This window comes from Chelonia mydas, chromosome 7 (genome assembly GCF_015237465.2).
Source record: "Chelonia mydas isolate rCheMyd1 chromosome 7, rCheMyd1.pri.v2, whole genome shotgun sequence".
Classification (NCBI taxonomy): domain Eukaryota; kingdom Metazoa; phylum Chordata; order Testudines; family Cheloniidae; genus Chelonia; species Chelonia mydas.
This window is the reverse complement of record NC_057853.1, coordinates 106,896,040-106,908,041: the sequence shown is the minus strand read 5'-3', so window position 1 is coordinate 106,908,041 and position 12,002 is coordinate 106,896,040. Positions and strand designations below refer to the sequence as shown.

At 42.0% G+C, this 12,002-nt stretch overlaps 1 protein-coding gene and 1 long non-coding RNA gene across 6 annotated transcripts in view; one reads left to right on the top strand and one right to left on the bottom strand.

The window, feature by feature from the left end:
* The window catches only part of GRK5 (G protein-coupled receptor kinase 5), a 229,373-nt gene that overhangs the window by 146,208 nt on the left and 71,163 nt on the right, over window positions 1-12,002 (top strand). For all 5 annotated transcript variants that reach the window (XR_006292229.1, XM_027826655.3, XM_037905857.2 and 2 more), the window contains one exon: window positions 11,152-11,229. Coding sequence is in view for 3 of the 5 variants with exons in the window: in XM_027826655.3 (XP_027682456.2) it covers window positions 11,152-11,229 (78 nt within the window). In the remaining 2 variants the exon portion in view is untranslated. The remainder of the gene's footprint in view (window positions 1-11,151; window positions 11,230-12,002) is intronic.
* Window positions 4,679-11,181, bottom strand: LOC122466594. Its single transcript, XR_006292231.1, has 3 exons — window positions 11,022-11,181; window positions 7,800-7,889; window positions 4,679-4,802 (listed from the first exon to the last, which is right to left on the bottom strand). It is a non-coding gene; the product is annotated as an uncharacterized LOC122466594 (long non-coding RNA).

The window sequence follows — 12,002 nt, the reverse complement described above, 5'->3', positions numbered from 1 at the left end:
GTCACGACAACACAATCAACTTTACAACACAACATGATAACCTTTCTTTACACAAAGTACTGGGGGTATTGCTGAAGTCACTCTTGGAGTTTAGGGCAACAAACTGCCTTACCCTTCTGCAGCCCTTAGCCTGAGATCCTGAGAGTGAAACCAGCTATGGCATTTCAGCACCCTCCTAGCTGTAGTGCAGTGTTTGTGGGTATGTCTACATTGCAATAAAACACCTGCAGTTGGCCTGGGTCAGCTGACTCATGTTCACAGGGCTCAGGCTGTGGGGCTATAAAACTGCAGTGTAGATGTCTGGAGTGTGGGCTCTGGGACCATCCCCCACTGATCCGGCTCAAGTCCAGACAGTTACACTGCAATTTTACAGCCCCCACAAGCCTGAGTTAGCTGACACAGGCCAGCCATGGGTGTTTTATTGCACTGTAATCAAACCCTTAGACAAGAATACCGTGAAAGGTTAAGAGGAGGCTGGTAAGAGAAATAGTTGTGTTTAAAAGCTCCAAACCCCAATAACCCCAGACAAATATCCCACGACCCTTCTGCAGGGGTGCCCTTGGCAAACACCCTTTGGCTTGCAGCTCTGGCCCTTAACTGTCTTGTGTACTACTGCAATATTTCAGTGTAGCCAAGAGATCTGTATTCACAGTCCAACTGAGATCACCAATAATTGGTTGAACAAAATGACTGAGCTATATGGAGGTCTGGATAGTCACTCTCTTATCTTTCAGAGTAGCAGCCGTATTAGTCTGTATTCGCAAAAAGAAGAGTACTTGTGGCACCTTAGAGACTAACAGATTTATCTGAGCATAAGCTTTCATGCTCACGAAAGCTTCTGCTCAAATAAATCTGTTAGTCTCTAAGGTGCCACAAGTACTCCTTTTCTCTTATCTTTGAACAGCTTTGATGGCTTTTGTTTATTGATTTCAACTTCTGTAAAAGTTTGCTGACCACTACTGAAATTTCCTATATTATCCAACCTCAAGGTCCAGCAACACAGCACACAGCCATTAAATTGAATTTCAGCCAAAGTCAGTGTGTGTGGCATGGGTCATGGGAACCAGGCCAATTCCTAGGTTACACAGAAGAGGCCCATAATGAGACCAAATGTCTGATTTTACAGCCCCATTCTGAGACCACCAGAAATGTGGACCATACCATTTTAGAGACCACCTGCTGCCCCAGGACCTGCAGTGGGCGAAGTGCAGCCTTTTGGTTGCTCTGTGACTTCATTATTCTGTCTAAAGTACGAAACACAACAAAACTTTTTTGTTTTTACTTAGTACCAAATAAAGATGAAAAATAATTTAAAATACTCAGCTCTTCATCAGAGGATCTGAAAGCACTCTGCTGGATTGCGAGTATTATTATCCCTGTTTTACAGAGAGAGAGAAAGTGAAGCACAGAGAGGTTAAGTGACTTGCCCAAGGTTGCACAGAAAATCAGTGGCACAGCCCAGAATACACCTATGTCTCCTGCCTTCCAGTCCCCTTCTTTAACCACTAGACCATACTGCTTCCAAAAGCAGGCAACAATAAATGCTGTGTGTGATTTACAAGCACAGGTTGGAGTGGAAACTGCAAGCTGAGGAGTTCTGTCAGACAGTCACCAGCCTACCCATGATCTCTCTTTTCCATATGCAAGCCAGACCCACTTTAGAGAGAACTTTCTCACTCCTCTGATTTCAAACATCAGTAATATCGACCTGCATTACATATTGAGAAAAGTCCCTCCTTTACATGGCATTTATTTCAGCTGTCACGAGCACCCAACGTGATCTACTGGGGAGACTGATTATAGGGTATATTATAAATTTGTTTGTATTTTTAAAGTGTTCATTTTTATAATAAAGCACGTTCCACAATCACTAAAGTTAGCACAGGAAACAGATTCCTCTTGCTGATACAATTGTCGGGTTGTTACAGTTAGAGCGTGACAAGGGATGTTGACTAGATAAAAATCACAGGCCTGATTCCCCACTGCCTTGCACCTTGCACAGTGAGTTATATCTCTGCCAAGCGAGTGCTGCCTGGGTATCAAATGCTGCTGAATCACAATAGTAGCATTATACATTCACTTTGCCCAGGTGTAACTGACTACACAAGGTGCAAGGCAGAGGAGAATCGGGGCCTACATTTTCAAATAGATTTATCTGTGTGACCAGTTCAGGGCCTGATCCAAAGCCCTTCGAAGTCAGTTGGGGCAAGCTGTGACAGTGTGGGTAGAGAACAATGCAGAGGAGTGGGAATGGAGGGGAAGACATGAATGACAGTGATAAGAACGCAAGATTGCATCTATGACTATGGATAAGATTTTCAAAAGCACTCAACATTGGCTTAACTCTTCTCCCATTGAAATCCAGGGCAAACCCTCCCCCCCCCCTTGTCTTCAATGAGGGCAGAGTTAGGTCAACACTGAGCCTTTTTGAAAATCCCACCCTGCAAAAATTAATACAATATTTTATTGAAATTAACAAGTTGTTGGACTTTACATTTCATCTCTATTTAATGCTAAGATTTGAACACTTGTCTCCTTTGTACACTATGTCCTGCCAAATAATGTGTTTCAGTCACAGATATGCATACAGGCCAAAATTTCCAATTTAACTGGCTTTATTTTTAAACATGAAGATAGGGCCCTAACATTAGCATTAGTCTTGATTTCAAAATTATCAGTGATGGAGAATCCTCCATGACCCTTGGTAAATTGTTCCAGTGGTTAAGTACCCTCACGGTCAGAAATTTACACCTTATTTCCAATCTGGATTTGTCTAGCTTCAACTTCCAGTCATTGGATCATGTTATACGTTTCTCTGCTAGACTGAAGAGATCAATATTAAATATTTGTTCCCCGTGTAGATACTTAGAGACTATAATCAAGTCACCCTTAGCCTTCTCTTTATTAAGTTAAATAGATCAAACTCTTTGAGTCTATCACTATAAGGCATGTTTTCTAATCCTTTAAATGTTCTCATGGCTCTTCTTTCAGCCCTCTCCAATTTATCAACATCTTCCTTGAATTGTGTGTACCAGAACTGGATACATTATTCCAGCAGTGGTTACACCAGTGCCAAATACAGAGGAGCAGTTCCCAGAAGGGTCAATTCCAACATAAGGAGAGAATTAAAAATGGAGGGGAGTATAAGTGATGCTAAGCAAAGTGTCACGCTAGAGCCCATGGCTAAGAAGGGCACCTGCCAAAAGGGAAGCTGTGGCTCTGAACCAAAAACTGTGCCACAATTTTGTAAATCAGCCTTTCTCAAACAGAATAAACTACCAGAAAGTTAAAACTGGTCACCCTGTGTTTTAATGTTTCCTAGCAATACGTTCCAAGGGGTTGAGATTGAGATGCTGTTACACATTGGGGGCTAGGTGTGCTGTAGGACAGAAAGTGCAGGAATGTGTCAATCTGTCCTACCACACAGAATTATAGCCCTGCTTCCAAGTGCTTCTCAGTAAGGAAGGCATGTGTGTGCAGAAGATTAGATATGTTCTCTGAGCCATTTCAAGTGAAATAGGCATCCCTTAAAATGAACAAAGTATATGTAGGGGTGGCTTGCAAAGGTGATGCCCTACATTTGTAATAAAACTGAAGGTTTTAATATGCACCGAAAAAGGATGATCCTGTGGCTGAAGAACTGGTCTAGCACTTGGGAGAGCTGCTGTAGACTCCCCGTATGGCCACAGGCAAGTCGCTCAATTTCTCTGTGCCTCAGTTCCCCATCTGTGCAATGGGGATAATAGGGCTTCCTTTCTCCCACCCTCTGTCTCTCCTGTCTATTTATGTTGTAAGCTCTGTGGGGCAGGACTGTTTCTGCTGTGTGTATGAACAGCACCTAGGGCAATGGGGCCATGCTCTTGGCTAAGTATTCTAGATCACAAGAGTGTCTTACCACTGGCCTTTACCAGGCAGGAGAGACATGGGTCAATGTGTATGTGGTAGCCCAAAGTGCCCCAACACTGCCAGACCTTTGGCGAGTGAAACTTGCTGAAACTCCAAAGAGAGAAGCTGACTCAATTGTGTAAACCCAACAGCGAGTCCAGGACCAGCCCTGAAAATTAGGAGGTGCCCTACCTCACCTGCACTCTAACCAGCTTTCCCTGTCACCTCATCCATCCCAAATCACCTGTAAACCACAGTGCTCTGGGCTGCCAAAGCCAAGGGACACAACACTCAGATGCCACTCTATCAACAGGCATGGATGCAAGATTGCGAAAATATGGTGGTCAGCTGACAACAAAGTACACTCCTCCGGTCATCTGAAATCTGTTCACTTCCGTTGGCCTCCTTAGCTGCTCCATCAAAATAGGCCTCTCCCCTAAATGAGAGAGGAGCATCCCAGCCTTGAATTGCAGGCATTCCCACCCTCCTGCTGAGAAGTCTTTATACCACATCACACCACCATCTCCCCACCACCACACACACACACCTGTATCCTCATACATACATAAGTAATATCTCCTGTGTGTAAAACACTCATTTGCCAAACTCTTTGGTAGGCTTCCAGAGGAAGGCATTGTCCAAAATGAAAGCTATTGTTACTGCAGCATGCTGTAGCTGGTTTATGGTGAAATTAACTCTCTTGCAAACCCTTACAAGTTATTCATAGGCTGCCCTACCAGGCATTGTAGCAACATGCTTACAAATATTGTAGCAAAGAAATATCTATTTGTACCTGTTGAAAGAAGGTCTTTAAAATAAAGTTTTGCAGGACACATTTCCTGTGCTGGAGGGCGGGGGGGGATCAATAAGTAGCTGACATCTTAGCTGTATACATTTCCTGTTCTCCAAGCTGGTATCTGCAGAATTAGAATATGGTAATCCAGTGCAGGATTTTAACATGAATGTTTCATAAAATAATACACATACACAGGTGCTCTGACTTTCAGCACATCTCTGCTGTGTCATGATTTCCCTTTGGACTGGTCTTCTGCCTATCTTGCAGCCTCCCTCAGTTCCCTCCCCTGCTTCCTCTACTCATTTTTAATTGAAGATTCCTAATAATTTTTTTGGGGGGGGGGAGTGGGGGGCTTTTCAGTTTATAACATGAGCCAGAATGGGTCTGAGTGGAGGGAGTCATGAACAGATTGGCTGACTCAGGTCAAGAGAAAAATAAATTCCAAATCATTTCACCCACCAAAGAGCAGAGCTACATTGTACTTACTTACACTGCCCTAAACTAAAAGAGCATCCTGCAGAAATGTAAGCTGCATGATTTAAGAATAGAGAAGAGCCCAATTGCCTGTCTAGGTTGTTTCTGCTGGAGCCAGGGGCTGGCAGTGGGGGTACAATTACCTCGTGGAATTTTTCAGCTGAATGCTTCACTAGACACACATATGGAAGGGGGGTAAAAAAGGTCAACAATCATCCACTTTAATTCCAGTTATTAAAAGTTACCCTTTCGTCTAGACTGTTTTCATTTGTTTAGTTTGATTCCTGTACATGGTATACAAACTGCAGAGTGTGTGTGTATATGAGGGACGGCGGGAGGGGTAAACAGCACAGGTGGTGATGTCTACCATTAAGGTTACCCAACACTTCCCGTTATAAGATCCTGGCTTTAGTTGCTTTATCACTTTGCCAAACTTTAACCATTTGGGCTGAAATTTTCCATGCTGGATGTCTGCCTCAGGTTAAGCCACTTCATAGACCATGTTTAGGGGAAAATATGTTGTTTTGCCCATGTTACAAAAATTGTTACAACTATGTAGCTGAAAAGTTGCAGTACCTCTATGCTGTGACTTTAAATTTGACAGGGGGGGTTGCCCTGCTAACAGAGATGGGGCTTTTGTTGTCCTTGTGAAAATCCACCCACATTTGGTCAAGGTATAAACCTCTAAAAAAAATCTCATTTTGCACACACTCAGTAGAGACTGGTTAGAGTTTGGCAACTAAATTCTCTGTGGAAGAATAGGCTGCCCCCCTGTGTCCCCTTGTGGGTGGGGTGCTTCTGCTCTGCCCATTATTCTTCCTTCTTCCAAGCCCTTTTACAGAGACTCCACGTGCTTGTTTGTCCAATCACTACCTTTATAGGGGTCTGGGTTTATTCAGGCAATAACTCAAAAGTAATACTCAGAGTCCCGCAAATAATCTGTCCAAGACATGGCTCTTACCTCAGAGCCTGGGCGAGTGAAAAGCGCTCCTTCATCTTGTTCTTTTTCTTTTTTATGAGTTCTCGAGGGGTGACCCACCTGGGGGTTTGGCTTGCAGCTGTCCTGCTCAGATCTGACTCCCCTGCAGACTTCCCAGAGTCTACTTCCTCAAACAACGGCTTCAGCTCTTTTATAAGGGACTAGCTGCTTCTGATTCCCTCCCTGCACCAGGCATCTCTGGTTAGCTCATTTAGCAAGCCTGCTCCAGGCTGGCAGTCTCCTGCAGGCAACTCCCAGCATGCTCCATCCCCTCCCAGTGCCTGTGTGCTGACCACACGGCTCTTGTGCCATCCCAACAGAGGGCCTGAGCATGCTCCATTCTTGGGCTGCAGGGGCTGAGCAGGACTTTCACTGCAGTTGCTCCTCCAGTGGTGCCAGCTATGAAAACCGAGAGCAGGGAAACTTTTTCTCTCAGTGTCCCCCCTGCTGGTGTCCGGGTGGCATGGAGGAGAAGGCGGAAGCAGCCTGACCTGAATGCAGAGAGGCTAGGAACAGGTGCGGGAGAGGGAAAAGATGCATGGCAGCTGATGAGGAGGATAGAAAACTTGCAGGAGAGGGGTTAGGAGCAGGTGCTGGGGGTAGGGGAAGAAGGGCCAAGAGCAGAAGGAAGTGTGTAGACTGGCAGGAACCAAGGATGTTGGAGGATAGGAGCAGAGGGGAACACGGGCATGAGCTCGGGGAAGGCCCAGGTCAGAGGACAGGAGCAGGACCAGGGTAGGGACTGTGGAGGGGGGATAGGAGCAGATGAGGACAGGAAGAGACTAGAGGGATGGGGTAGAAGGATCTACAGAACCTGGAATTGAACCTATTACTCCTGAGTCACCACATTCCTTTGCTATCTGGTAAATAGCTGTGAAACCCATGGGCAAAGTGTGTGTCTCCATCCTCGTGTATTGGCATGTCCACCTGGAATATAAGTCTTTTACTGCTGCTAGTTACGAGATTCCATGCTGATGACCCATGGCTCTATATGGCTCCACATGACATTTAAGTTTTGGTGTATTTTTTCAAGCTAGGAAATGGCACACTATAAAAAACCTAAGTTAAAAGAATATTATTAAGGTTGCAAAGGCAAGCACTCAAATGAGGAAATGCCAGAATTAAGGTTGCTCCTACATTAAGATATAGGGCGTGTCTACGCAGTGTGCTACAGGGGTGTGATTTCTAAAGTGCACTAACGTGCTGTGCACTAATTGGCCCATGCTGACCCTGCTGGGTACACTTAAAGTTTCCTAGTGGACTTTAATGGACTTTAAGGGAATTTCGATTGTGCACCATGTCGCAATTGTAACTAATAATGCTATTGCTATTAATTATGTACTTTCAGACTGTAACCAGTTTTTCTAGTGCTAAGGAAGAAGGGGAGGGGTCTTCTGGTTAAAGCACAAGATTGTGAGTCAGCAGACCTGAGTACTCATCCAGGCTCCAGAACAAACTTTCAGTGACCTTGGGCCACGCGCTTAATCTGTCTGTATTTATATAATTCTTCCTATTGTAACAATCTATGGCAGAATATGCACAGGTGCCCATGGAGAGCTGAATAGCATGCAAATAATATTGGAGATAAAACTCATGATCTTCGTCCAAAAATCAAAACCCAGCTTTTAACATTTAAGCGAAAGGAGAATTTTTGTTAACACTCACCAATATTAGGGTTTATAGGCCCATTTCAGATCTTCACTCTCATATCTGTCTGTCTGTCTGTCCCCTTAGTATCTGAGCACCTCCTGAGAACTTAAAATAGAAATAATTATGAAAATCTTTCGTTGTTCCCAGCTGTAGGAAAAATAGGCTTAGTATAGAGTGTGTGTGTGTGTGTAACTTGCTGCGGGAAAGCTAGTCAAAGAAATGAGTTTTGCATTTCGTTCTGTATGTAGTGAGGCCCATGGTCATTCCTATTTCTTGTGGGAGGGAGTTCCATAGCATATGTCCTGCTCCTGTTTAAGTTCTGTCTTCCTCCCTGCTTTGCCTACTGGCCAACAGTTTCATTGTTGTGGTAACTACAATGGGATGTCATGGTTGCAAAGGGAGAGTCGTTCTCATGGCAGTTAGAGACAATCCCCTGGTGGACTTTGAATATTTGAACAGAGACTTTGAACTAGACTCTAGTTAGTCAGGAGCCAGTTAAGAGAGTAAAGTCCTGAGGTGACATGTTCACAGCATCCTATGTTGTTAAGCAGACAAGTTGCTGTGTTTTATACCAGATGTAGCTTTCTTGAGGGGGGGGTCTTAATTGCTAGATCTAATAAATTACAATAATCACACTATGCGGAAAATTAATCACAGCTGGTTGAGGAGGTTTGCTTTTGTCTTGAGGAAGGCAGTGATTTACATCCACCCCCAACAGATACATGACATAATTCCTTTTACTACTTTCACTACCAAAGTTTAGTCAGTGCAAAGCTTATCTTTAGGCATCTAGGATTGACAGGAATCCCATGGAACACTCTGGCACCAATCCATAGCTATGGGCAGACACTAACATCTTAAAATAAATTGAATATATATGGCATAGAGATACAAATTTGTAATCTGTTTCAGAAACTCAGGCTTCTTCCACTTGAAATGAACTAAAATCTCTGTTTAAGCCACAAAACAAGACCACATCACACATGTACCCAAGTCTAATTATATCCAGTAGAGAGCAGTGGTACTTGCCAGTCAATCACAATATATGATGCATATATTGAGAATACCACCTGAATTCCTGATCTCTGTTTTATTGAAGCAAATGCCATATTAATTCAAACTATATGAACTACCTGACCAACATTTGCTATGAATGCAGTTCCACTGAAATCGCTTAAAGGATCTGTTTGCTAGACCTCTGATATGGCAAAATATTTAGCATCTCAAAGCTGCTGAGGGAACAATGAATGATAATTATTAGATGATTTATGAGTTGTGCTGAATTGGTCCTGCTTTGAGCAGGGGGTTGGACTAAATGACCTCCTGAGGTCCCTTCCAACCCTGATATTCTGTGATTCTATGAGGGCTTAGTTATGCTCCCAAATCCTTCTCCATTGAGACATTACCAATAAATTCTGGCTTTTGTGTTTGGCAATCTTCTGCATAGAGAGTTAAATTTAAATACAAATATTTTCTCTTCTTAAAAGACATTTTGTGTTTCAATCTTTACTTTAAATTAAAAATCCCCTAGCCTGTCTTTGAAGTTATCATTAACGGTGAGTGCCTAGCTAAAATGCAACTTCTCCGACCTTCTTTAATTTGCTCTTTTTTTTTTTGGTTGTTTGTTTTATCCTTTAGCAGAGATTCTGGGAGAAAAAATGCTCTTAAGATTCTATAAACACTCTGGAGTGTTCATGCATTCAAGAGCTGAAATGACCTATAGTCAGATACCATCTAAATGGACAGGGTATTGAATGAAAGATTCCAAAAAAAGCCCCTTGTATTAAGTTTTATGAGAACATAATCAGTTCATCCCTGACATGGTTACTAAGAAAGAAGTACTGTATTGTGGATTTTAACCATCAGTGTATTTCTCATCAGCAGTACTGTTTTCTTTTCTTTTTGGTCATTGTCATTTACCAAACTAAATCTGATTGTTTGAACACCCTGCTGTATAAAGTCTTAAGCTTAAGCTACAATGGCTAAATCAGCATTGGCCGGATACATAGTTAATAGCATTATTATTACTTTCGCGGTTTTCATGTTATTCCTTGGTCTGTTTAGCTAGAGTATTTGTTATAGCCTTCCATCTGATTTATTGTATGAAACTGAGAACAATGTATATGTCCTAAAGTGTGCAACAGTTCTGAAGTGCGTTCTTCCAAGTGCCAGTTCAGACTGATCTACCATATGTTGTCTTTTACTTCCTCCTCATTTATCATCTCAGGCAGCTTGTATTGGACCAACTTACTTAAATGGTTTGGCAAGAGGTTCTGGGATCCTTTTCCTAATATGAGCATTCATAAAAATATGTTGAACTGACTTTTTTTTCCAGAAAGCCCTTTTGATCATAAGACTAAAATTTTGTGCCCCAGGCAGTGACAAATTAGAATGTCTCTAAGAATTTGTCATTATCATTTAGTTATTGTCTCACTTGGGGTTGCAAGCTTTAAATGGTTTTTTTTCTTGTCTTTTAATGATTTGCATTGCTGAAGAATTTTAAGTAAAATGATCAATGTCTCAGTGATGCCTAAGTAATATTTTGTTTCCTAAATAAAGTTTATCCTAAAATTTACCACAGATCAGTGCTGGTACGATATGCAGAATCCTTAGAATAATATTTTAAAAATGCAGTGTGTGTGCTCTCTTTTGTAATGCCCAATAGAAATCAAACAAGATTCCAGTATGTACTGAACATCACTCTTCATTTAGTCCCTTTTATTTTTCTAAGCCCTGAAATATCCCAGGTTTTTGAGATATCCCTTTTCAAAAGTCTGCATCCACAAGCAAAAAATTGGCAAAATTTCTGCAGAGGGGGAAGAGTTTGAGAAATGAGTGTTATACTGAGAGAAAAAATTAAAATCCACAGGAGGACCCAAGCTTCCAAAAGCCCTGCCTCCTGAGAGAGCTCTCCTTATGCCTAAATAAAGTAGTTTTTTCTGTCATAGAGATTAACAAAACAAATAATCCTCCTTTATGATTTGGAAAAATTAATTTCTACTCCCTACATACAAGTGAGTGAAAACAAATAAAGCTCCATGAGAGGGGTCCTTAATTATCAGAAATGTTTTCAAAACATTGGGGCTTGGCATATCTATAAAGTATAAATAAATTAAATTTACTCATATGTGGCCTTGTCAAAGAGGGCTGGTTTCAGAGAACCGTTTTCTTGGTCTTGGTCAAAACATCTTGACGCCAGTGTTTTGCTTTTCAATTAGATCAACTGTACAGGTTTACCTCCATCAGAAGATTATATTTGCCTTCCAAATTATTCAAGTGGAATGTTCAGTTAAGGCCATCTCCAAAATGAAGTTATAATGATGAAGTATGAGTACAAATATTGATGGTTTCTTTATTTCTTTTCCAGGCAGAGTATGAAATTGCTCCAGATGAAAAACTGGGAGAGAAAGGAAAGGAAATCATGATGAAATACCTCACACCAGAGGTAAGGGGCTGCCAAAATGATATCACTGAAGGAATGCAGGGCACTCCTCTGCTACAAGCTCTTAAATCAATGGTGTGCAGTTTAGTGGTAATATTTTCCAGAGAACAAAACTTAATCTATTAAGTAAAACAGCCAGGTATAAGTGGGGTCACATTTCAGTCCAAAAATTCACTTTGAAAGATAATGAACTTTTTAGGGGCCTTATGCATTCATTGATGCATAAGAGGGTTTCTCTGGTCTCTTCCCTTTATGTAGAAGTTACACATATGCAGTGTGAAGACAATCCTCACACAGTGGCCACCATTAAAAAGCAAACATCTGCCAACAGATTCCACAGTTATTTCCTATCCTAATCAAACAGAAAAACGGTGGCATCCCGGACACAATTATGTGGTAAGCGTTGGTGAGTGGTGGCTTTTTAGTGGCAATTGCTATATATCGATTGGTGAATTAGACTACTTAGTGTTGCATCTCTATCCCTTGTAAATACTTTATGGAGCTGCGTGTCTCATAAGACATGGAACGCTATTCTTCAGCTGCTTTCTTAAGGATAGGTTCATACTCAGAAATCATATTCTTTTCTCCCTATTAAGTCCTTGCTGTTAAATCTTTGGTATTCATGAAGGAGAAAAACTCATGTGAACATTGTGTCCACTGGGTGGCATTACGAACTGGACCACAAGGCTGCTGCAAGAATTTTGGGCAGGCTGCAGCTGGGACTAGTTCTTTTTTGTTTTGTGTTCATTTGCTGACCACATTTAACCTTTTGCAGA